A 26555-nucleotide genomic window follows, 5' to 3' on the forward strand; every position below is an offset into this window, starting at 1 on the left:
TCAAGCAATCCTCCCATCTTAGCCTCCCAAAGTGTTGAGATTACAGGTGTGAGCCACTGCGCCCAGCTACCTTTTCTACCTCAAGGTGGGCCCAAGAAATGCAAAAGACAAAATACACTTAGCCAACAGACAATGGGAAAGCTTGTTTTTTCCAACAATACAGTAACCATTTAATGTGTCTAGCTAACTTACATTGATTGGACCGTTTTATTTTTTTGAGATGGTCTTTGCTTTGTCACCCAGGCTGGAGTGCAGTGGCTCACTGCAGCTTCAACCTCCTGGGCTCAAGTGATCTTCCCACCTCAGTCTCCTACATAGCTGGGACTGTAGGTGCCTGCCACCGCACTTGGCTAATTTTTGTTGCTGCTATGTTGCCCAGGCTGTCCCGAACTCCTGAGCTCAAGCAGTCCTGGCTTGGCCTTCCTATAGTTGTGAGCCGCAGCGCCTGGCAAGGATCAGTTTATTAGGACTTCACAGCTGGCTTTCACTGTTTTCATATCTAAAATTTGTCTTGAGCATCGTAATTTCTCCATTTTTTATTCAATTGTCAGATTGGTCTTAAAACTTGAACACTACATCGTTAGCCAGCTCGAGCCTTCAGACTTTGTTGCCTATAGAATTCCTTAGTATTTCAAACTTACTATTTTTTTCATTTACTTCTCAGGATGTTTTGTTCACAATTGCCTCTGACCTGGATGCTCTTCAAAAATCGTATGTTAAAGAAATGGCTCTGTGGCTGGACATAGTGGCTCATGCCTGTAATCTCAGCACTTTGGGAGGCGGAGGTGGGCGGATCACTTGAGGTCAGTTCGAGACCAGCCTGGCCATCATGGTGAAATCCCGTCTCTACTAAAAATATAAAACTCAGCCAGGCATGGTGGCTTGCACCTGTAGTCCCAGCTACTCTGGAAGCTGAGGCAGGAGAATCGCTTAAACCTAAGAGGTGGAGATGGAGATGAACTGAGATTGAGCCACTGCACTTCCAGCCTGGGTGACAGCGAGACTCCGTCTCAAAACAAACAAAACAAACACAAAACTGTTATATCTGAAGCCTTAACCCACCTCTCAAATTGCAGTATTTTCTAAAATCTCATGTCAGTGTTACCCACCACATATTTTAGCATTTTGTCATTTATTCTACCTTGTTATGGGTTAGGCATTTGAGGTCTATCTTTTCTCCTAACTAGATTCACCTAAAATAGTGCCTGGTGATCTCTGTGGCTTCTGCAGGGGCTGATTAATGAGGGTCTGGATAGTGTTCAATATAAACTTACTGAAAGAATGAAACAACCTAAGTGACTTGTTGCTGTTAATGCTGTGATGGCCTCATCTGTCCACCAGGGGGCACTAAATGGCTGGCTCTAAAAGATCCCTATACATGGTTGGGTCTTGGAGGGTAAATCATGTTTTGACCCTTCTCTGGTTTAGTTTTCCATGTTCAGTCAATTCAGTCAATTCTACTGTATCTTGTCTGTTCTCTCTATTCCTACATTCACTGCTTGAGTAACTCCCCATCATCATTGCAGGGGTCCTGGCGGATGTATTGGCTTCAAACTGTTTTTTGAAAAATAAAAATTCCTAAAAAAATTATTTGAAAAGATAGGGTCTTGTTATGTTGGCCAAGTTGGTCTTGAACTCTTGGCCTCCCAAAGTGCTAGGTTTATAGGCATAAGCCACCATGCTCAGCCTCCAAACTTCTTATTGCCAAAAAAGTCCTCTATGATGCCACTGATAAGTACAAAGTACAAACGCAAACATGGAACTACAACCTTTTTTTTTTTTTTTTTTTTGAAACTCAGTCTTGCTCTGTCACCCAGGCTGGTGTGCAGTGGCGCGATCTCGGCTCACTGCAACTTCCGCCTCCTGAGCGATTCTCCTGCCTCAGCCTCCGGAGTAGCTGGGACTACAGGGGCCCCCCACCACGCCTGGCTAATTTTTTTTTGTATTTTTAGTAGAGACGAGGTTTCACCGTGTTAGCCAGGATGGTCTCAATCTCCTGACCTCATGATCCACCCGCCTTGGGCTCCCAAAGTGCTGGGATTACAGGTGTGAGCCACTGCGCCTGTCCGGAACTACAACCTTTTTCAATCTGATCCTGATTACATTTCCCTTCCACATCCTGCCCTACATCTGATGTACTATGCATTCTATTTATTTTCATGTATCCCTCATGCTGTTCCCTCTAGCCTCCTATGCTCATTCCAACTCTTCTATCAAAATCATGCATATCCTTCTAAGTGTAAGCCAGGTACAACAGACATGAAGCCTTTCCTGATTTCCTAGTCAGAAGTAATCACTCCTGCAGTCAGGACAAACTGGTCCTATCCCTGTTTAATATTTACTTCGTGGTTTTATGATGGAAATAACTACATTTCTGTTTTCCCACTAGAATGCAAGCTCCTGGAGGGCATCGATTGTGACTTTGTGTCTACCTCACAGGGCCTGCCACTTAGTAGGTGCCCAAAAGACGTTTGTTCACCCTGGGCTTGCCTTTCCTGTCCTGGAAAAGGTAATAACAACAATAGTGTTGCCTTTAACCTGGACCTGATAGTTTTCTTCTTCCTCCAGAGAATCCCTGATCTCTCAAAATTTGGTTGAGATCTAAAGTTTATTTTGTTCGACAACTCCTTTTCTGGAGTTTTTTGTTTTGTTTTGTTTTTTTTTTTTTTTTTTTTTTCCTGAGACGGAGTTTTGCGCTGTCACACAGCCTGGAGTGCAGTGGCCCAATCTCAGCTCACTGCAACCTCCACCTCCCAGGTTCAAGCAGTTCTCCTGCCTCAGCCTCCTGAGTAGCTAGGATTACAGGCACATGCCACACGCCTGGCTAATTTTTGTATTTTTAGTGGAGACGGGGTTTCACCATGTTGGTCAGGCTGGTCTCGAACTCCTGATCTCGTGATCCACCCACCTCAGCCTCCCAAAGTGCTGGGATTACAAGCATGAGCCGCCGCGCCCGGCCTTTAGTTTTATTCTTTTTAAGAGTCAGACTAACTATTTTACTTAAAAGATACTAGGTTTAGAGGAAGAAGCATGGAAAGAAAGTTACTTTTTTTGTTTGTTTGTTTTTGTTTTTTATTTTGAGACGGAGTCTCGCTCTGTTCCCCAGGCTGGGAGTGCAGTGGCGCTATCTCGGCCCACTGCAAGCTCCGCCTCCCGGTTCACGCCATTCTCCTGCCTCAGCCTCCCAGAGGCTGGGTCTACAGGCACCCGCCACCACACCCGGCTAACTTTTTTTTTTTTTTTTTTGAGACGGAGTTTTGCTCTTGTTGCCCAGGCTGGAGTGCAATGGCGCGATCTCGGCTCACCACAGCCTCCGCCTCCCAGGTCCAAACAATTCTCCTGCCTCAGCCTCCTGAGTAGCTGGGATTACAGGCATGCACCACCACGCCTGGCTCATTTTGTATTTTTAATAGAGACGGAGTTTCTCCATGTTGAGGCTGGTCTCGAATTCCTGACCTTAGGTGATCCGCCCGTCTCGGTCTCCCAAAGTGCTGGGATTACAGGCGTGAGCCACCGCACCAGGCGAAAGTTACTTTCCTTGGGCAAGCTTGGTTATTTTTGGTAGATGATTTCTGTCAGTCACTCCTGATCAGTTCTCTGTTAACTGAGGGATAGAAATGAGCCCAATCTCACTGGAGTTCTATGGAAAGAAAGAGACTGGGAGAGCCTGTGTATAAAATCTGTCTGGGGTGAGGGTCTGTGAATCAGAGATCTTTAGAGGGCCTTTGGATGATGCAAAATAAACCGAGGTAACCCAGTGCTTTTTAAGGTAGAATTCACCCAATCCGACATTGGCAATGGAGAAAAGAAGCAGTTGGTGGGTTTTTACAATAATATTGCTGCTTTCCTTGTTTTTATGTAGGGTTAGAATGAGCAGCCTTTCTCAAATTATGCTCACATTTTATTTTTATTATTATTATTATTATTATTATTATTATTATTATTATTATTTTTGAGATGGAGTCTCCCTCTGTCACCCAGGCTGGAGTGCAGTGGCGCACTTGGCTCACTGCAAGCTCTGCCTCTTGGGTTCACGCCATTTTCCTGCCTCAGCCTCCCGAGTAGCTGGGACTACAGGCACCTGCCACCACGCCTGGCTAATTTTTTGTATTTTTAGTAGAGATGGCATTTAACTGTGTTAGCCAGGATGGTAATTTCTTTATTTTTTAGTAGAGATAGGGTTTCACCATATTGGCCAGGCTGGTCTTGAACTCCTGACCTCATGATCCGCCTGCCTCGGCCTCCCAAAGTGCTGGGATTACAGGCGTGAGCCACCACGCAGAGCCAGAATTTTATTGTATTTTATTTTTTGTAAAGATGAGATCTTGCTATGTTGCCCAAGCTGGCCTCAAACTCCTGGGCTCAAGTGATCCTTTCACCTCAGCCTCTCAAAGTGCTTGGATTATAGGCATGAGCCACCATGTCGGGCCCAGTATTCCTTTTTATAGCTGAATAGTATTTCATTGGATATAACACATTTTGTTTCCATCATCAACTGATGGACATTTGGGTCGTTTCCATTTTTTTGGCGATTACAAATAGTCCTGCTCCAAACAACTATATAAGTTTTTGTGTGAACATATGTTTTCATTTCTCTTGGGTATATACTTAAGAATGGAGTTGCTGGGTCATATTGTGCTATGGTTTGGGTGTTTGCACCTCCACCAAAATCCATATGCTGAAATCCTAACCCCCAAAGTGATGATATTAGCAGTTTGGTACTTTTGGGAGGTAATTAGGTCATGAGGGCAGAGCCCTCATAGGAGAAGCCCCAAGAGCTACCTTGCCCAAGAGCCTGTATCTCACTGTATCACGTGAGGATACAGTGAGAAGGTGCCATCTATGAATCAGGAAATGGGATCTCACCAGATACCAAATCTGCCAGAACCTTGATATTGGGCTTCCCAGTCTCCAGAACCGCAACAAATAAACTGTTGTTTGTAAGCCACCCAGTCTACCTTATTTTGTTACAGCAGCCCAAATTAATGGACTAAGACCCATGGTAACTACCTTTAACCTTCTGAGGAACTGGCAGGCTGTTTTCCAAAGCAGCTGCATCATTCTACATTTTCACCAGCAATGTATGAGGCTTCTGGTCTCTTTACATCCACACCAAACTTCTTATTGTCAATCTCTTTGGTTATAGCCATCCTAGAGGGTATGAAGAGGTATTTCATTGTGGTTTTAATTTGCATTTGTCTGATGACTCAAAGATGTTTAGCATCTTTTCATGTGCTTATTTGCCATTTGTATGTTGTGTATGTGTATATATATATATATGTCTATTCAGATTCTTTGCCCTTTTTCTTTTTTTGAAACTGGGTCTCACTCTGTCCCTCAGGTGGAGTGCAGTGGCGCAATCACCGCTCACCACAGCCTGAACCTCCCTGGGCTCAGGTGATCTTCCTACCTCAGCCTCTTGAGTAGCTGGGACTACAGGTGTGTGCCACCATGCCTGGCTAGTTTTTAATTTTTCTAGAAATGGGGTTTCACCATGTTGCCCAGGCTGCTCTTGAACTCATGGGCTCAATCAATCTGCCTGCCTCCGCTTCCCAAAGTGCTGGGGTTACGGGGATGATCCACCAAGGCTGGCCCTCATTTTTAAATTAGATTGTCTTCTTGTAAGACTTCTTTTTAATTTTAAAAAAATTTTTTAATTTTTATTTTTGGAGATGAGGTGTTGCTATGTTGCTCAGGCTAGCGTACATAGGCATGGTACTCCAGTGCATGCCATAGTGCACTTCAGCCTTGAACTCCTGGCATTAGGCAAACCCTCCGCCTCAGCCTCCCCAACAGCTTGCCCAGCCTTCCTTTGCTGAATACTGAATACTGAAGACTAGACTTATCAGATATATGACTTACAAATATTTTCTTCCATTTTGTGGGTTCTTTCCTTTCTTGATAGCATCTTTTGAAGCACAAAAGTCATGAAGATGTGTCTATATTTTCTATGAGAGTTTTATAGTTTTAGCTCTTATGTTTAGGTCTTTGATCCATTTTGAGTTTTTTAAAAAAATATTTATTTATTTATTGAGACAGAGTCTAACTCTGTCACCCAGGCTGGAGTGCAGTGGTGCAATCTCGGCTCACTGCAACCACTGCCCACTGGATTCAAGCAATTGTCATACCTTAGCCTCCTGAGCAGCACCTCCTGATTACAGGTGCCTGCCACCATGCCCGGCTAAGTTTTGTATTTTTAGTAGAGACAGGGTTTTACCATGTTGGCCAGGCTGGTCTTGAACTCCTGACCACAAGTGATCTGCCTGCTTCGGCCTCCTGAAGTGCTGGATTACAGACATAAGCCACTGAACTCCACCCTTGAATTTATTTTTGTGTATGGTATAAGCCAGGGGTCCAGTTTTCTTCATTTGCATGTGGATATCCAGTTGTCCCAGTATCATTTGTTAAAAAGACTTATTTTCCCATTAAATGGTCTTGGTCCCCATTTTGTAAATCATTTGACCAGTCTCTGGACTCAAGTCTATTCCATTGATTTTCGTGTTTGTCCTTGTGGCAGTAACACACTGTCTATATTACTGTAGCTTTGTAAAAAAATTTGAAATTTTAGGAGTGTGAGTCTGCCAATTTTGCTCTTTTTCAAGATTATTTGGCTACTGTGGGTCTTTTGCATTTCCATGTCAATTTTAGAATCAGCTTATCAGTTTCTGAAAAAAGACAGCTGGGACTTTAATAGTGAATACACTGAATATGTAGATCAATTTAGGGAGTACTGCCATCTTAATTATATGTATATGTATATACTTTATTTTTTTACTTAATTTTTTTGAGATGGAGTCTTGCTCTTGTCACCCAAGCTGGAGTGTCATGGTACAATCTTGGCTCACTGCAGCCTCTACCTCCTGCATTCAAACGATTCTCCTGCCTCAGCCTCCAGAGTAGCTGGGATTACAGGCACCCTCCACCATGCCTGGCTGATTTTTGTATTTTTAGTAGAGAAGGGGTTTTACCATGTTGGCCAGGCTGGTCTTGAACTCCTGACATCAAGTGACTTGCCTTGGCATCCCAAAGTGCTGGGATTACAGGCATGAGCCACCATACCTGGCTCATCTTAACAATATTAAGTCTTCCAATCCATGAACACAGGATGTCTCTTCATGTATTTAGGTCCTTAATTTCTTTCCTTGGTATTCCATAGTTTTCAGTGTACAAGCCTTGCACTTCTTTCTTTAAATTTATTCCTAAGTATTTTGGGATTTTTTTTCTGCTGTAAATGGAATTGTTTTCTTAATTTCATTCTCAGATTTTAAAAATTGCTATTGTATGGAAGTACAATTGAATTTTTATATTGATTTATTTTTTCTTAATTTGTTTTTAGAGTCAGAGTTTTTCTGTCACTGAGGCTGGAGTGTGGTGGTGCATTCATAGCTCACCGCAGCTTTTAACTCCTGGGCTCGGGTGATCCTGCCACCTCAGCCTCCTGAGTAGCTGGAACTACAGGTGTACATCCCCACACCTGGCTAATTAAAAAAATTTTTTTTTGTAGAGATGCGGTCTTGCCGTCTTGCCCAGATTGGGCTCAAACTCCTGATCTCAAGTGATTCTCCCACCTCGGTTTCCCAAAGTGCTGCGATTACAGGCATGAGCCACTTTGCCCAGCTATATTGATTTGTATCTTGCAAGTTCAGTAACCTTGCTGAACATATTTATTTTTAATAGTTTTTTATGGATTTCTTGGTATTCTTTCTAAATAAGATCATGTCATCTGCAAATATAGAGGGTTTTATTTCTTCCTTTCCATTCTGTGTGGTTTTTATTTCACTTTCTTTCTTTATTACCTGGGCTAGAACCTCCAGTACAATGTTGAATAAAAGTGGCAAGAGCAGGCATCCCTATCTTGTTCCTGATCTTAGGGGAAAATCTTTCAGTCTTTCACTGAATGTGATGTTAGCTGTGGGTTTTTCATAGATGTTCTTTATCCATGGATGTTTGAAATAAACTTGCTGTTCTCCAAGCACACCATATCATGTCATACCTCTAGCCTTTGTAAACATTTGCTGAAAGAATAAACAGATATTACTCAACTTTTGGAATATCTACCATGTGTCACACATTGGTGTTTCTAAGTTGAGTAAGACAAAGTTCCTGTCCTCCTCAAGGAGCTGCAAACCAAAAATAAAATTTGAAGGCCTCCCATGTACATCTGAATGGACTTCTTCCTTGGTTGGGGCACATTAAAATTTAACCTGAAAGACTGTTTCAGGCTATGATGGGAAGTGGGGGTCTGATGTGCCTCATTATACCCCTCTGGCGCTAACATCAACACAAATCTTAAGTCTGATAAGAAACATTTACAGGCCGGGCGCAGTGGCTCTCTGAAGCCTTCATCTTCGTGATAAAACCTAGGTCTCCAAAACCCCTTATCTTACTCCAAACATTCCTTTCTGCTGATAATTATTCTTTCAACCAATTGCCAATCAGAATATGTTTAAATCTAATTATGGCCTGGAAACCCTTGGCCCCGCCTTTGAGTTATCCCATCCTTCCAGATCCAACCATTGTAAGTCTTACACAAACTGATTGATGTCTCCTTAAAATGTATAAAGCAAGCTGTACTTCGACCACTTTGGGCATGCGTCCTCAGGACCTCCTGAGGCTGTATCATGGGTGCATCCTTAACCTTGGCAAAATAAACTTTCTGAATTGATTGGGACTTGTCACAGATAATTTTTGGTTTACAAATTGGTGACCATGAAGGGACTCTGGGTGGAGATGTAGCCCTGACCTTTGACTAATCTCCTGTTGGTTCTTGGCACCAGCTTGAGCTATCTTTATGGCTCAAATCAACAGGACAATTTGATTTGTTGAAGCTTGGGAACTCCCCTTTCTCCAGAGAATCCCTGATCTCTCAAAATTTGGTTGAGATCTATTGTTTATTTTGCTCGACAACTCCTTTTCTGGAGTTTTACTTGTTTCCAACAAGGAGGGCAAGTTTTCCTGCTTCCATGATGTTGGAAGGCTGTAACTCCTTTTTGGACTTTTAGCTAATATCTAACAGGCAAGGCAAATTTGAGTTTCTTCCTGCTTCTAGGATGGTAGAGAGTAGTCTTCAACCTAAGACCCATTTTTAGGTAAGAAGCTGATTTGTTTTTTTTCTTTCTTGCTGGCTTTTCTTTTGTCTTGAAAATTCTCCATAATGACTAAAGGTTAAAGTTGACAACCAGCTGGTCTTAGTTTCTCCTTACCATTAGAGCGTTAAGTGATCATATTGTTGGTTTTCTTTGTTATTGTCCCTTTTTCCCATTGGATTTGACCAACTCTACCTGTCTTGGTCAAATCCTAATGAAATTCCAAATTATGGGGAATAAGGCCTCTGAATAAGCTAAAATTTCTCACAGGTGTAAAAAGAAAAAAAAGAAACCATGGGCATAGTTTCCGTGTTTGCTGTCTTAATTTCCTTCTATCCTATTCCTCCTTCCCTTTTGCCATCTTCAGTACCAAGAAAAAATCTAGAGAAGGCTTCTAATGACCCGAATTCCTCAAATAATTCAAAACAAAGGTGCAACTCATCCTTTTTGGAGTGTTCTGGTTTCTTTTTGAAGTTTCAAGAGTCATAGGCAGATTCTTCTTTGGTCTAAAGTTCTGCTCTCCTGTATTTTATTACCTGACCTCTTTGGCTTTGGGGGATACCAAAGATTACCTTGCACTGTGTGAGGATTTGACTTTGGTGTGTGTAATGGCGGACAAGAGCTACAAAGTTAGGCGTGGCTGAGAACAGTTTACAGAAAGTGGTCTTAGATTTTTTTTTTTTTTTTTTTTTTTTCCTCCTGGGAAGATATTTAGGATCCTAATTCTAGTTTGGAGGTACATTTAAAAAAGCGTCTTCCCCAGCTCGGTGCGGTGACTCATGCCTGTAATCCCAGCACTTTGGGAGCCCGAGGTGGGTGGATCATGAGGTCAAGAGATCGAGTCCATCCTGGCCAACATGGTGAAACCCTGTCTCTACTAAAAATACAAAAATTAGCTGGGCATGGTAGTGTGCACCTGTAGTCCCAGCTACTCAGGAGCCTGAGACAGGAGAATTGCTTGAACCCAGGAGGTGGAGGTTGCAGTGAGCCGAGATTGTGCCATTGCACTCTAGCCTAGTGACAGAGTGACACTCTGTCTCAAAAAAAAAAACAAAAAACAAAAAACAAAACAAAACAGTGTCTTCTCCATTGCCTTTCCTCCTGAAATTTGTCTTGACTGGCTGCTCTGCATTCGTGGGAGGAAGTGAACTGTCCTTTTCATGGATAAATGAGAGACTGAGTTTCCACAGCTCCAAAAAGAAAGGGCATTTTGCTCTTCCCAGTCTAAAGGTGCCCCTGAGTGACAGGGGGCTGAGTGGGAATGTTGGGGGGTTGAGCCCCCATGATGTACAGTGGCCCTACAGGGAACTCCAAACAAAATTAGTTTAAAAAGGCTCATCTAGGAAGCACATATAGGAGCTGGTCACCCCATGCTATCAGCCCTCCTGGAGGTGCTAGACCTCCAGAGAGAGAAACTGAGACACATTGTGTGTGACACACTGTGGAGTCTCACCCACAACCAGCACACTTTGCCCCACTCCACCAAACTCTAGGCCACAGCTCAGTTCCTCCTTTTAAGAAAAAATGTGGGGAATGAATTTTCTAGGAATGAGGACAGACAAGAAGAATGACCCCTCTCAGGCATCCTGTTTGGTTTTATGACCCTTTACTTGCAAATGGTTGTGTAAATGGAATGGCACACCAGGTTTTCTAATACTCCAGCTGGTTAAACATCAGGTCTGCTCTTGTGCACATTTTAAACTGATGGGCAAATCACCTCAAGGAGAATTCAGAGCCTGAAGGTCAATCTGCAACTATAAAGTTCCGAAGTTCTCTATTTCTTTGCTTTCTTTTCTGCCTGCTTTAAGTCTGCTGTTACTTTTCTACTGAAATAAAATCCACTATTGGTATCCAACCATTTCTTTTGTTATTGTTTTTGCAAACCCACGAGTTTTTATTAATGTCTCATGGCTAATGTTCTGAAGTAAAAGCTATAGGATCTTTGGTTGCATGAGTGTGTATGTGTGTTTATGTATACATACATGGATTCTGTTGTGTTTTGGGTCACAAGGTAACAAATTGGCTACCAATTATAGATTAACCATAAATTAAATGATAAGCTCAAATGCATTTCAAGTTTACATGACTTAAGTAAAATCTTTAATAAGCTAGCTTTAAAATTATTGGTAAATATTTGAAATGTCTTAAGAATTGTCAGCATAAAAAAAAATTGTCAGCATACATTTTTGTTTACATTTATTGATCAAGTGATTTCATACTTATCTCTGCTGAATACTATAAGGTGTCAAAATTTGGCATAAGGGTTATAAAACTATAAACCCAATAAAAAACATAATGATTTTTGTGTATGTCATTTTTAATAAAAAAGAACTTAATGTTATTGATTTAATGAAAACAGTTAAATCTTGAATTATTGGTAAAATAATCATGTATTTAATCTTAAGGTACTTACTTAGGTGATAACCTGAAATTCACAGGCTATAAAAATGGTTGACAGGGAAATAACTTTAAATAATGACTATCACAATTTTCATAAATAATCTAGTTTCTCTCTCTGAAGGTCTATTTTCACACTGCTATAAAGAACTATCCAAGACTAGGTAATCTATAAAGGAGAGAGGTCCAATCAACTCACAGTTTAGCATGGCTGGGGAGGCCTCAGGAAACTTATAATCATGGCAGAAGGCAAAGAGGAAGCAAGGCACCTTTTTCATAAGGCAGCAGGAAGGAGAATGAATGCAGGAGGAACTGCCAAACACATAAAACCATCAGATCTCGTGAGAACGCACTATTGTGAGAACAGCATGGGGTAAACCACTCCCTTGAGTCAATTACCTCCACCTGGTCTCTTTCTTGACACATGGGGATTATGGGGATTATAATTCAAGATGAGATTTAGGTGGGGACACACAGGCCTAACCATATCACTAGGTAAACTATTAAAATAATTAGGTAAATGTAATGGAATAAATACTTGTAAACAAACTTGTCATAAATTAGAATCTAAAGTTAAATTAAATATTTCATTAAATGCCTAGGTATTTTCCAGTTAAAAAAATTACAGTGTAGGAGAACATTCTAAAAAATATGTTCTTATTAAAAGGTGAATAATTTTTGTCTATTCAAAGCTTATTTAAATGTTATGTGTAAAACAAGGTAAGAGGAACTAGGAAATAAGAGACATGCAAAGAAAGTTATAGAAAATAAAGAGGTATTTTTGGTAAGAAAGCTTAAAATAATTTTATATGAAAAAGAGTCTTGTATGGTGAATTTTTGTTCTAAAATAAAATGGGCTGGGTGTGGTGGCTCACGCCTGTAATCCTAGCACTTTGGGAGGCTGAGGCGGGTGGATCACGAGGTCAGGAGATCGAGACCATCCTGGCTAACACAGTGAAACTCCGTCTCTACTAAAGAATACAAAAAAATTAGCCGGGCATAGTGGCGAGCGCTTATAGTCCCAGCTACTCGGGAGGCTGAGGCAGGAGAATGGCGTGAACCCAGGAGGCGGAGGTTGTAGTGAGCTGAGAGTGCCACTGCACTCCAGCCTGGGCAACAGCGCAAGACTCTGTCTCAAAAATTAAAAAATAAATAAATAAATAAAATAAAATAAATAAAATAAAATAAAATAAAATAAAATGAATGGATTGTTCAAGAAAGAGGAATATTTAGGACAAGCCAAAAGTCCAAGCATGTTGTAAATGGTCTAAGTTGTAATAAGGTTGGTAAAAAAGGAATTTATAAAAATGCAATTAATTGGCTATAATTAAAGGAAATTATAATAAATAGTTTTTCTAAAAATTGAATTTTGATATTAAAAATACACTCACAAAAATCTAAAGGATTGGTTAAAACAAGATTTCATTTAAAATAGAGTTACTTAATGTAATATGGTTAGGCTTTGTGTCCCATTTTCATCTTGAATTTTAATTTAACATCCCTCCCAGGTATTGAGGGGAGAGACCTGGTGGTGGGTGATTGGATCATGGGGGTGGTTTCCCCCATGCTGTTCTTGTGATAGTGAGGGAGTTCTCCCGAGATCTGATGATTTTATAAATGGCAGTTTCCCCTGGGCTTTTCATGTTCTCTCTCTAGGCAGCTGCCATTTAAGACGTGCCTGCTTTCCCTTCCACCATGATTTTAAGTTTCATGAGGCCTCTCCAGCCATGCAGAACTGTGAGTCAATTAAACTTCTTTTTTTTTTAAATTACCCAGTCTTGGGGAATTCTTTAACGCAGTGTGAAAATGGACTAATACACAATGCAGGATGTTTTTAATTTTTAAATTCTAGAATCTATTTCTTTTTGAAATTATTCAGATTGATGTCTCAGAAGCTGTATCCTGCTATTTCACTATCTTCTCTCTTTTGAGAAGGCCTGGGATGGTAACTCTCTCCTTCAACTTTTGTTGTAACTTTTAAAATTAATAGTCTAAAGCAAGGGAGAAAATTTTTGAAAATGGGTGAATGAGAAATCTTTTGGGTCTGCTTTTGCCTGCTTTGCCTGTTATATCTATATGTTTGCATGTATCACAAGGAAGTTACATTTCACCATTAAACTAAACTGTAGGAAAGAGTTCTAATGATTTGACTTGAAGAAAACTAACAACTCATCAGACTGATAGAACCTAGCTCAGATCCCCTTTAATTCATGACTTTGGCAGTCTTTGGTAAGATTAATTTGGTAAATTTAATCTCAAAATTCTCTGCAATAGTTTAAAATCTTAAAGTGATGTTATGTTAAATTAAGTAACCTTAGGTTTTTTTTCCCACTAGGAGTTTGGGTTACTAAGAGTTAAAATAATAGGAGCGTAAAAGGTGTTTTTGGTGAAGTTTATACAACACAAGGATGTGGTTCTTGCTAAAAAAAGTGTAATTTTTTGTAATTTTTTTCTAGCTAAGAAACCATTTAAGAGTCACTTTAAGATAAAGGAAAAAATTACAGAGATAAAACTAAATGGATAAAAAGAAAAAAATTAAGCCAGGGCAACAAAAGTTGCCTCTGAGGTTACAGAGAAGATAGTCAATGTGAGGGAAGGGCAAAACCGAGTAACTATTAAACCATAGGGTATAATGTAAGGGAATTGTCCCATTTTGTAGGTTGGTGTCATCAACTTCTTGAGAAACCTTTACTATAATGGATAGTAAAAATATTACATAACTACTTTTAGGACAATTCCTTAATTTTAAATGCTACAGAAGGAAAAAGCTTGTTTGGGTTGATGTAAGACCCACAGCTCACTATTAAACAATCACTGATAACTACATGTGATCCAAATGTACAGGAGGTTATTACTGAGAAAACAACCAGCCTAGTGGCCACTGTAAGATCTGTTTTCCCTGAAAAGGGGACTGCCTGACTGGCCTATAAAATACCAAGTGCAGCACCCCAAATGAAGCACTTAATATGCTTCATATGTGAGCCATGTGGGACTGGCTTTATGATGACCAAGATATTCTCCCACTGAATATGCCTATTATCCACGTCATGGTAAACCTGGAGGTTAAGGGGACCCATTTTTACATGGGTGCCCCTCCCACAGAATCATGCAACTATTTGAGAGGCCTTATCAAATTTGCTATCCCTCATGGGGCATAACACATTGAAGTAATTAATTAAAAAAAAAAAAAAAAGAGAAAGGAAAAACAGAGTCGAAGGACTCTCCCCAGAAGGGGTGATGGAAATATCACCCTTTTTGGATGGTTATTCACTATTTTCCCCAGATTGGGAAATTTAAAAAAAAATCAAAAGGCAAAGGTTATCATGAGAAAGCTGACATTGCCTAGGGCAATGCTGGGGCAAATTAAGATAAAAAATTGGCAAAAGAGCCTGAGTCCCTTGGCTCAACTCCCTCCTGGGAACCCAAGCCTTTTTTCACCAGAAAAGGTAAAATAGTCTGTGGGTAGAAAAGAAAAGTTCCTGTGACCAGAACATAAAAATGTACAGATTGGCCGGATGTGGTGGCTCACACCTGTAATCCCAGCACTTTGGGAGGCCAAGGCAGGTGGATCATGAGGTCAAGAGATGGAGACCATCCTGGACAACATGGTGAAACTCTGTCTCTCTTAAAAATACAAAAATTAGCTGGGCTTGGTGGCTCAGCTACTCGGGAGGCTGAGGCAGGAGAATAGCTTGAACGTGGGAGTTGGAGGTTGTCGTGAGCTGAGATTGTGCCACTGCACTCCAGCCTAGCGACAGAACAAGACTGTGTCCCCCCCCCAAAAAAAATCACAGGTTGAAAGGATTGTGAAATTTGAGATGTTTACATAAACAGGCTTTATGTAAGGTAGTTGTAACTCCTTTACCTAAATGTCTTATGAAAATGGTTATTGTCTGGGAGGTGGAGGTTGCAGTGAGCCAAGATGGTGCCATTGCACTACAGCCCAGGCAACGAACTAAACTCCATCTAAAAAAAAAAAAAGAAAAGAGAAAATGGGTATTGTATCTAATTGGGGTGTGTTTTCCCTATCTAGTGCCATAAAACTGAAGGCATGTAAATCTGCTCTTTCAGAAATGTTAATTGTACATGCCAAATGGGAACTAGTAAGATTGCCTGAGCCCACAAAGTGTAGGGTAGAAGCTGGAGTGCTAGTCGAACAAATCCACCACTTTATAGCCCTTTGTGGAGCATTTATTCGTGCTGATGGCAAAAGACTGTGGGCACTTCCCAATGACAATGACTGGGCTAGAGAATTTCTGCTTGAGAGGCATTTACTGCCTTGCTATGGAATGTTAACTGAAGCTACCCTATGCCAATGGAAATAATGGTGCCCAAAGGAGTTCCATGACAAAATAAAAATGGTTTACATAAGATCTTGCTACCTGGGGATACAAGGAGGAGACACTCAGGAGCAGGAAGCCTCTTTTTTTTTTTTTTTCCTCCTAGGACTGATTCTAACTATGTGAGGAGCTGCTAGATTCTACAGTGCCTGGTAGACAACTTTCATTAGCTGTTTGACTTGTGAATGGCAGTTCCAAGGTGAACAAACATCCTGTTTGAAAGCTGCTGTTATGGTTAAAGAAGAGTCAAACAAATCTTTTTCTTTTGAGTTATTTATAGTTTAAAGCAACTGAGTGAAGTATGTGTTTGTAAGCAAATTTTCCTTTCTATCTATCTGAGTTCTCCAAAATTTGGATTGTGAGTTTATGACAACATAGTCATTTGCATAAGCTTAGTAAGAGTCTTTTAGAACAGAGCAATTGGAGACACTGGTTATTTTGCCAAGGCTTTGACTAGAATAACATATTTGTAGGTAAAGTTCCAGCAAAGTCAACCTAATAGGAGCCTATATGGCCAAACAATTCTTGCTGCACTTTATATGAATAATCAGGCAGATTATAATAAGCCTAAAACTTATTTTGTACACAAATTTCAGCCCTGACTTTTGTTTTTGAGCACAGATTGAACAATGAATTATTTCTTGGCTACAATAATCCTCTAAAGAGTACCAGATTATAATTTTTCTTCATATTTTTAGTTGGTACTCTAATAGAATAGCTCCCTCTTTCTGTTCTGACACACAAATATTCTTTTGATTGTCAAAATATTTATGTTATTTATCTCTCCTTGTTCTATTTCCTAGGAAACCAAAATCATGGTACTCTGAAGACCAGAGATGTGAATCTCCCTCATTTGGCATCCCACTGGGCTGGATCTGTTATTCACTGAAAATGCCCTGCTGCTAAGACTATATAAGCAACCTCTCTCTAAGCCCAGGGACTGTTGTGGACGAGGTGGATGCGTGAGATGGTTAAGGGTTGGTTTTAAGGGATAGAATTAGGTTAAGGTCAGGCCCTCCAAATCAAGGATGGGTACAAAAACATGTAAACAGATGGTAAAATAAAGTACTTTGTCTTCTGAAGCTATTATGTGTCACCTTTGCATCCAACCCAACCAAGAAGAATTTCCTGGCTGGGCGTGGTGGCTCACGCCTGTAACCCCAGCACTTTGGTAGGCCAAGCTGGGTGGATCACCTGAGGTCAGGAGTTCAAGACCAGTCTGGCCAACATGGTGAAACCCTGTCTCTACTAAAAATACAAAAATTAGCCGGGCGTTGTGGCACACACCTGTAATCCCAGCTACTCAGGAGGCTGAGACAGGAGAATTGCTTGAACACAGGAGGCAGAGATTGTAGTGAGCCAAGATTGCACCGCTGCACTCCCTCCTGGGAAAAAGAGTAAGACTCTGTCTCAAAAAAAAAAAAAAAAAAAAAAAAAAAAAAAAAAAAATTTCCTACTTCCTGTAGAATTAAAATAATTACTGATAAGATAAAGATACCTTGCGACTTACCCAGCCTCCTGGGTATAATACTCCCAGTGATAAGTTGTGCTGATAGAGATATATAAAATCTTTTTTTGAACAATACTTATGTTTTATATAGCTAATTGCTATAAGTCCGTAACTAAAACCAAGATTACAGTAGCTTAATGCATAGAAGTTTAAAAATAAGTCAATTTTGTAACCTCTCCTTTGGCTTTTTGTTTGTTCACTTTCTACTTAAAAGAAAAAACAATTTTAAGGGGTGAATGCCTGTCCATGTCCATTCCTATCTAGCCTAGAGCAATTAATTGGCTGTAAGTCTTGTTGAGTGTAAGTCTCTCGGTCATAGGGAGTCCCACTGAGGGACAAGATGGACCTGGGGTAGGCAGCCATGTCACCCAGGCAATGCTATGGAACAAAATCAAAATTGGTGGCCATTGATGTTATCTCTGGCAAATCTTGGCCAGAAGGAGGAGAATGTAAACTAAAAATAAAACTCAAAGGCCTCGCCACCCACACTGCAACCATTTGAATGGACACAACCCCTCGGCCAGAGCACTCTAAAATTTAACCTGAAAGGCTGGTGCAGGTCATGGTGGGAAGTGGAGGTCCAACATGCCTCATTATATCCCTCCAGTATTAACATCAACATAAACCTAAGTCTGATAAGAAACATTTACAATCTATTTTCTCTGAAGCCTTCATCTTCATGATAAAACGTAGGTCTCCAAAACCCCTTAGCTTAACCCAAACATTCCTTTCTACTGATAATTACTCTTTCAACCAATTGCCAATCAGAATATGTTTAAATCTAACTATAGCCTGGAAGCCCTGGCCCTGCCTTTGAGTTGTCCCACTCTTCCAGATCCAACCATTGTAAATCCTACACGTACTGACTGATGTATTATGTCTCCCTAAAATGTATAAAGCAAGCCGTACTTCGACCACTTTGGGCACTTCCTCAGGCCCTCCTGAGGCTGTATCATGGGTGCATCCTTAACCTTGGCAAAATAAACTTTCTAAATTGATTGAAACTTGTCTCAGATAATTTTTGCTTTACACAGTTTACACCTAGTGGGGGTAGTTTAAGAGACACTTAGGATACATTATCTTGCTTAATCCTCATAGCAACTCTTAAAGGAAGTTGGAAGCTAAGAGATTTGCCCAAAGTGGTAAAGCCAAATCAGGTTTGGTTTAATAGGCAGGCCCTGGCACTGAGGTAGAAGTCTCAGTTTTCTGCTGCCACCTTCCAGAGAGCCAAGAGAACTCACTTTTGCCTTTTAAGGAAAGTGCCCAAAAGTTAGACGAGTTGGGAAGGTGACTACAGTATGCATCCATGAAGGGCTCTCTGGGATCTAATCATGTCTTAGCTTTGTCACTCATTAGCTTTGTAACCTTGGGCAAGTTACTGAGTCTTTCTGACCATAAGTTTTCTCATCTGCTTAAGAGAGTAATAACGCTGTATTGAACTTCTATTGTTTTTTTTCTAAGTAACACCCAGTCCCACTTCTGCTTTTGCTTTCCCTATTCCCAGTTGGGAGAAATGGGGTGTAGGAGGCATGTTACTCTATCTAGCCAGTGACATGCTCTCTGGAAATGAATCTTCAGTGGGATAACCCGAAGATTACATTCCACTGGAGCTCATTCATCTAGAAGCCCTGACAAAAATGTCGCTGGTTTCTACTCCTCAGACAAGGAGTCTTCTCCGCTCCTGACTAGTTATTTTATGACTAGTTCTGCTTCTCCTTCATTCTGTGAGCTCCCACCACAACCTGCCCCACCAAATCTAATAATTCCCTTTTTGTTTAAGTTAATTAGAGCCAGTTTTTATTGCTTGCGACAACAACAACAATAACAACAACAACAAAAACATTGATCCAAACACCTACCTTGCAATGTTGTAAAAATTAAATGATACGAAGTGTGTCAAATGCTTAGCCCCGTTCTGGGAAAGTGCAAGCAGTCAGTAAGTGGTGACAGTTGTCTGTAACTCATCACTCGGGGCAGGACACAGGGAGGGAGAGGGGAGATTGTTATTGGTGTGCATTACACTGAGAAAAACCTTCCCCCAAGACATAGAAGGACAAACAGAAGTCCAGGCCATGATATGCTCATTTATTCCAAATGTCTTTATTGAAACAGAATGATAGAGCAAGAAATAATGAGGTCTGGGAGGATGTCTTTGGGTGCAGGATGGAGCCCAGACCCAGTGGTTACAGTGTGGAGCTCTCTCCCTGTCCCCTGACTCTGGCCAAGGAAGTGAACGCAAAGCAGCAGGGAGGAGGCAGGGAGGGCACGGCCCTCTGAGCTCTCCGCGATGGCTGGCGTAAGGTACCTCTGAGCCTTCTGGGCAGCCCTGCCTTCCCTACTCAGTCTTCCCGATCTTCTTGCCACATTTCTGTGTGGGCCAGCCTCCCGCCAGGGTACTCAGAGGCCGCTCAGAGGGCAGGGTTAGGGGTGGCAAGCAGCGGGACGTGGTCACAGCGGGTAGGGGGTGGCTGCCGCAGCAGGGAAGGCCGGCGACACAGCTCCCCATCCCGGAGCACCTCCGGCAGGAGCTTGCGCTTGGTTTCCGGCAGCAGCATAATGCTGAGAATGCAGAGGAGGGCGCAGGCCGCCAGCACCACGTGCTGCAGGAAGGCTCCATGGCCCATATGGAGGCGCTGGGCCGGGCCGCTCAGCCCCCCAAGCGCCCCTAGAGCCATGATCAGGCCCAGGCCGCGACCCCTGGGGAAGAAGGAGGAGGAGCTCAGCCCACAGCTGTGGCCTTGCCCTGCCCTTCTCCCACAGCCCCCCTCCTCCAGCCCACAAGCCCCGTCCTCAGGAGTGGGTTGGGGGAGGGGGAGGCCGAGGGTCCTGGCTCTGCCCCTGGGGGCACCCCTGCTCTCACCGGACAGTGGTGGGGATGACCTCAGCAGCAAGGAGGGTGCTGAGGATGGCGGCAGCTTGGGAGGAGAAGAGCCCAAGGACGGAGAACGTGGTGATGGCAGCCTCGTTCAGATCTGCAGACGCAAAAGGGATGAAATGAATGGAGGTGGGGAGGTCAAGGCTCTCCTAGTTCTGGGTGTCATCCCCTTGGCTCTCTGTTCCCATGGCTCTAGCTGGGCAGGCTCTGGGCATTCAGTAACTGACTGGGAGAGCAGATGGGGCTGTGCGGCCTGGTGGAGGCATGTGGAAGAGCTGGACAGGGTCTGGGGCTTGTCTTGGGAGGCTTGTGCCAGAAGAAATGGCTGAGCCTGTCTGAAGCACCTCTGTTGGGGATCCCTTGTTGAGCCCACACTGTGGGAAAGGTAGGATGCTCACAATCCCACAGGCCCAGCAGGACCAGGGAAGCAATGCCGGTAAGGGTCATGGAGAGAAGAAGAATGCCCCGGCGGCCAAATCGGTCCACGGTGACCCCCAGGAAGACACAGGCCAGGGCTGCGGTGCCGCTGGCCAGCAGAGAGCACAGGTAGAAGTCCGATGGGCTTCCTCCTCCTCCCACAGGCTGGTAGCAGTGGCGAATGGCATGGGCAATGAAGCTGTGAGAAGGGGTGGGGAAGCAAAGAACAGAGTCTGAATCCCCTCGTGCAGCCTTCCACAGTGCTGATGGTCCTCTGCAGGGGTCCTTGGGCCTTCCCACCCGGCCAGCCCCCATTCCAGCTACTGGCCTGGCCCTCAGCCCAGACACCCAGGCTCACTTGGTGAAGCCCAGGATAAGCAGATTTTTCCAGATGTTGCGGTAGTTGAGGAGGGAAGCGAAGGAAAAGGAGGATGTTGCAGGGAGAGGGCAGGTATTCTCCAGGTCTTTGGGAGAGAGAGAGGAGCTGTCAGAAGAAAACCCTGAGAACCCAGGATCCTCCCACATGGGTGGTGGGGACCCTGGGAGAAGGTGGCACAGCTACAACCATGCAGAGGGCACCATCATGTGTGCAAGTGAAGCAACACTCACAGGGACCCCTATCTCTTACCCTGCAGGGCCTCCTGGGCCTCCTCCCCCAGCATCTGCCCATGGGGCCGGTTTCGTTCAGCCAGGATCCTCAGCACAGATTGAGCCTCCTCGATCTGCCGCTTCACTATCAGCCACCGTGCGGACTCCAGGAACAAACCAGGCCAGCTGGGGGCAAGGTGGAAGGGGTATACTGTGAGGTCTCCCTTCTCCTGATCTAGGGGTGGGAAACGTGCACCTCTGAGGGACTGGGGCTGGGGTAGGCCTGGACCAGGGGTGGTTGGAGAAGAGGAGGGGTCTCTGGGCTAGGGCTAGTTTGGAGGCAGAGATGGGAATTGCCAGATGACAGGTGAAGGGCAATACTGACCCATAAAACAGGAAGAGGATGCAGGGAGCGGTGATCATTCGCTGTAGGAATCGCCAATCCTTAGAGACAAGGGCCAGGCCCAGGAACAGGAAGTGCCCTCCCACCCCCACCAACTCCCCTGCCAGGGCCACCCGAAGCCTCTGGGTTGGGTCGCACAGCTCCAGGCCTGGAGATACAGCAGGGGTGGAGAGAGGAGAGGGAGGCCAGGGAGGAAGAAGACATAAGAGAGAAGAGGAGAGAGGGAGGGAGGAGGACAGAGAGTGAGGTCAGACCCAGAGTGGAGGCTGCAGCCATTGCCTCCCTTGCTAACCTCTGGGTGGCAAGGATTGGGGAGATTGTTCAGCCTTCTCTCCTCTCCTGCTCAAACCTAGGAGGGCTCTAGGGCCAGAGTCCCTGGTGAGTGTTCAGCATTTCCAGTTTATAGGCCCTTTCCCATCAGGCCTCTTATTTGACCTTCATATCAACCCTTGTCCAAGGTCGCACAGCTAGGGACAATCCTTGTCCCTGGACTTACTATGGTCAGGGGAATAGCACCTTATCCCCTGGCAGCAGTAAGTCCAGGGCAAAGACTTTAAAGATTGTGGGGACAGGGAGATAGGTGCAGAGAGAAGCAAGAGCCCTGGATTCTTCAAGGGCCTGGGCAGAAAGATAGCTGAAATTCTAGGCAGCTGAAATGTGGCCTAAGGGGCAGTGGGGATGGCCTGGGGATGCAGGCAGGTAGGCATGAGACCCAAGGGAGGGAATTCTGGGAGGGTGCCACTTACGCATCAGGTAGACACCCAGGTCAACACCGGCAAGCAGAAAACCCAGGAGGAATCGGAGGGCCATGACGCCTGTGGAGGAGCCTGCAGCAGCCCCTCCTACTCCACAGGGTCCCACCAGCCCCAAGGTCAGCAACACAATCCCACGACGGCCAAACCTAGAAAGTGGGAAAGGCTTCTGGTCACCCAGACTCTCTGGTGGTGGGGAAGTTACTGGGAAAGACCCAGCTGCACACTTTAGAGCTAGAGGTATGAGAATGAAGTTCTGGGAGCAAGAGTTGGAAAGAGGCTTGAGAAGATGGGAAGGGATGGGGACCATGGGTGGGTGATGCCTGGCTACTGGGCACTGGGGTGTGGTTGTGATTCTGTAAGAAGTGGGAACATTGACGCTTGGGCTATTGGGCACTTGTCAATGGATGTGAGATCACTCATCAGAGGGGATGGGTAATTGCTTAGGGGATTTGGGACCATTCATCCTTAGGAATAGAGCTAATGGTCAGTGGGCATGGAGCTTGTCTTGCTTAGACTGTTCAGAGGAGATGTGGGAGGGGGGTTCATTGATATACGGAGTTGGAACTATTAACCTGTGGAGGGGAGGCCATTGGCCACTTGTGCATGGGGATACTACTGGTCAGTGAAGGTAAAGTTAATGACATTAGGGGATGGACTAATTGATTTTTGGAGATGAGACCATTGTTCCATGGAGGTGGGACATTGGCCTATTAATACATTAAGAACGGTCAGGCTGAGCACGGTGGCTCACGCCTGCAATCCTAGCACTTTGGGAGGCCGAGGCGGGCAGATCATGAGGTCAGGAGTTCAAGACCAGCCTGACAAATATGGTAAAACCCCGTCTCTTCTAAAAATACAAAAATTAGCCAGGTGTGGGGGTGTGTGCCTGTAGTTCCAGCTACTTGGGAGGCTGAGGCAGGAGAATCGCTTGAACCCGGGAGGCAGAGGTTGCAGTGAACTGAGATTGCGCCACTGCACTCCAGCCTGGGCAACAGAGCGAGACTCCGTCTCAAAAAGAAAAAAAAAAAAAAAAAGAAAAGAAAAAAAAGAAAGAAGAAAGATCAGAAGGGACATGGACATGGGTCTATTAATCCATGGGGCAGGACTATTGATCAATGGAATGAATCTATTAATCCATGGGACTAATCCGTAAGGATAACGTCACAGACCAAGGGAGATGAGATGATTGGTAAGTGATGATAGTCACTGACTATGAGTTAGTGAAAACATGGTTACTGATCCTTGGAGGCTGGGCTATTGATCTTTGGGGAGAAGACCACTGATCTATGGAGATGAAGATAGGGAGCCTCTGGTCATTGGAAAGGGGGCACCAATCCCTGGGAGTTAGGCTATTGATCTAATGAGGTGGAGTATTTTTCCATGAGGATGGGCTTATTGGTTAATGTGCTGAAGGCTACGGATTTTAAGAGACCAAATTATTGATCTTTGGGGATGAAACCATTGTTCCATAGGAATGAGCTACTAGTCTGTGGCAATGAGGCCACTGATGCATAGGCATGGGCTACTGACCTGTGGGTTTAGGACCATTGGCCCACAGAGGTGTGTGACTGTTGGGCAGTGAGGATGGGTATTGATTTTAAGGAACTGGACTACTGAATGTTGGGATGGCTTTGATCCATAAAACTTGAGCTATTAATCCACTTGGATGAACTGTGGATCAATGGGGCTCAGTCTAATCATCCAGGAGGAAGTTTAGTGCAGTGAGAGCATCTGGTCAGTGGTGATGGTGACCAGAATCAGAGATGAGATTTTTTGATCTGTGGGAAGAGTTATTGGTTGCTGGGATTGGGCTGTTGATCTCTGGAGGTGAAGCTATTGACTCATGGAAATGGGAATTTTGGTGAGAGGATCTCAAAGACCTGAGGATCCATGAGGGTGTGACTTTTAATCTATGGGCTATTCACCTACAGAGGGTAGGGTCATTTGGTGGCAGGCATGGGACTGTGGATTATTGGGTCTGAGGATATTTTCTTTGGAGATAGTTATTGACTTGTAGGGGAGGGGCCACTGGTCAGAAATGAGGTAATTTGTTTGTGAAGTTGAACTATTGGTCAGTGGGAATGGAGCTGTTGGTGTTTAGGAATTAACATTGATCTTCAGGAATGAGGTCACTGAGATGGAGCTAACAGTCCATGTGGGCTGTTAGTGGGAATGACACTTTTCTCTTTGGAGATGAGGCCATTGATTAATGGATGGGGGGGGCCACTAATTAGTGGGAATGGAACTAATAGTCCATGGAGGTCGAGTCATTCCCTTGCACGGAAGAGGTAGGGAAGGTGTATTTCTTGATGGGGAGTGAAGTTGAGACATGGGTAGACCATTGAATAGAAGTCCAGAGAAGACTGCAGGGTCCAGCGAATCGTCTTCGACCTCTTGTAAGCGCCCGCTGCTTGGGCTAGCTTCCCTAGCACCCCCTCCTTTCTACCAGCCCTGCCCCCATGACACCCCTCACCTGTCTGCGGGGTAACCCAGGAACAGGTAGCCGGAGGCAAAGCCCAAGATGAAGAGGATCTGCTCCAGGATCACCTGCCAGCCCAGGTCACACACCAGATCCCACTGGGGACGTGAGAAGGGTGCAGGGGGCGTGAGGCCCCGCCCTCGCAGCTCTCTGCCCGCCCCCAGACCCGCGGCCCGCCTGGCCGCCTCACCTGGCCGATGGCATTGGTGGTGAGCACGGGAAGGCCATTATAGTCCCAATCCTTGAGGCAATGGTTGAAGTCCGGCGGGGCGAAGCCGCTGCACGAGGGGTCGGTACTGGTGGCGACACGGCTGGCAGCGCTGGCTGCTAGGGCCGCGCTGGCGACGCTGACGCCGCTGGCATTGGGGGGCTGCTCCCAGCCAGAGGCATTCGGGGGGAAGGCCCCGTAGTGGCAATGCAGCGGGGGCGCCAGCGTGAAGATGGGGTCCGAGGCCATGCCCAGAGCCACGAAGAGCACGGGCAGGCAGCAGAGGCCGAGCTGCAGCTGCTGGCCGCCGCCCAGCGCCCCCACCTGGGCGAGCAGCGCCTCAAAGCTGAGGGGGCCTGGGGGCACGGCCAGCGACAGGCTGCTGCCCAGTCCGTCGCCGCCCGCGTCTCCCTCCCCCTCCCGCTCGCGCTCCCGCTCACCCTGCAGCTGCTCCGTGGGCACCGCATCTCCGAGGGTTCCGACCTGCTGTTGGGGGGCAGGGGGTGGCAGGAGAAGGGTGAAGCGGAGGAAACCGCAGAGCAAGGGCAGGGGGCAGGCGGGAGCGAGGGCTAGGAAGGCAGTCAGGGGCGGGGGATGCGCAGGAGGAAAATGAAGGGCGCTCCGCGGGGGCGGGGGTGTGGGGAGAGGATGGCGTCGCCACCTGGGGCTCGGGCACTTACTCCGTTGGAGGTGGGGGTGATCTCTACAGTGTTGTCGATTTTGCCGCCGCCCCCGCCATTGGGCTCGGGGGTCCCGGTGGCCACCCGGGGAGCCAGCTTGCTGACCGCAGGGGCCCTGCCAGCCCGCGCCGAAAGGATGCGCTGTCCTCTGGCCCAGTTGCGCGCCGACTGCCCGGACCCAGAGAGCCCGAAGAGATCCCGCTCCGCAGCTCTGCAGCCGCGGGCGCCTCCTTGGTCTCTGCGATCTCTGCGCTGCTTTCCCCTCCTCTTCCTCTAGACTCTCCTCCCCTTCCCACGTCAGCAGAACCTTCGGTCCAGACTCTTCGTCAGATAGAGGAAGGGGGGCCAGGGCCCAGGGGAGGGAGGGGAATGGGGCTCTGTCGTCTCTTTCCTGGGTCTGCAGGCCATTGCGGTAAAAAGCAAAAAAAGCTGAAGGATAGTAGCTAGTCCAGGCAGATGCCAGAGATTCTTCCTCTGCTTCCAATCATTTGCCACTACTCATTCATTCATTCATCCACCCATTCACTAATCAGTAAAATTTAAGTGTCCACTACATTCCAGGACTTGCACTAGACTTTAAGGATAATAGGGTGGACAAGGTCCGCTTTGGAGACCATTACTCCAGGGAGACAGACATGTAAACTGGCTATTACAGTACAACTTATGCATATGGAAGACTGGCTTGGCCCTGTATTCAGCCCTAGCTTCAGTCCTCTACAAGGAGACCACTTCCTTGGGTTTCATCACTCCCATCCTGGTTGAATCTCCATTTCTCAACAGCATTTGGCACTGTTGACCCCCTCTTCCTTTAAACACT

At 45.0% G+C, this 26555-nt stretch overlaps 1 protein-coding gene across 2 annotated transcripts; it reads right to left on the reverse strand.

Annotated features, from left to right (window-relative positions):
- Positions 1-19403: 19403 nt before the first annotated feature.
- On the reverse strand, positions 19404-25980 carry SLC22A17 (solute carrier family 22 member 17; the record flags this gene model as incomplete). 2 transcript variants are annotated; one of them, NM_001265660.1, is given in 10 exon segments in its annotated part: positions 19404-20030; positions 20194-20305; positions 20553-20824; positions 20984-21089; positions 21254-21399; positions 21599-21764; positions 22363-22517; positions 24845-24948; positions 25041-25544; positions 25739-25939. In NM_001265660.1, coding segments are annotated over 9 exon segments (1617 nt in total). In that variant the 3' UTR covers positions 19404-19741.
- Positions 25981-26555: the final 575 nt, after the last annotated feature.

This window comes from Macaca mulatta, chromosome 7 (genome assembly GCF_049350105.2).
Source record: "Macaca mulatta isolate MMU2019108-1 chromosome 7, T2T-MMU8v2.0, whole genome shotgun sequence".
Lineage (NCBI taxonomy): Eukaryota > Metazoa > Chordata > Mammalia > Primates > Cercopithecidae > Macaca > Macaca mulatta.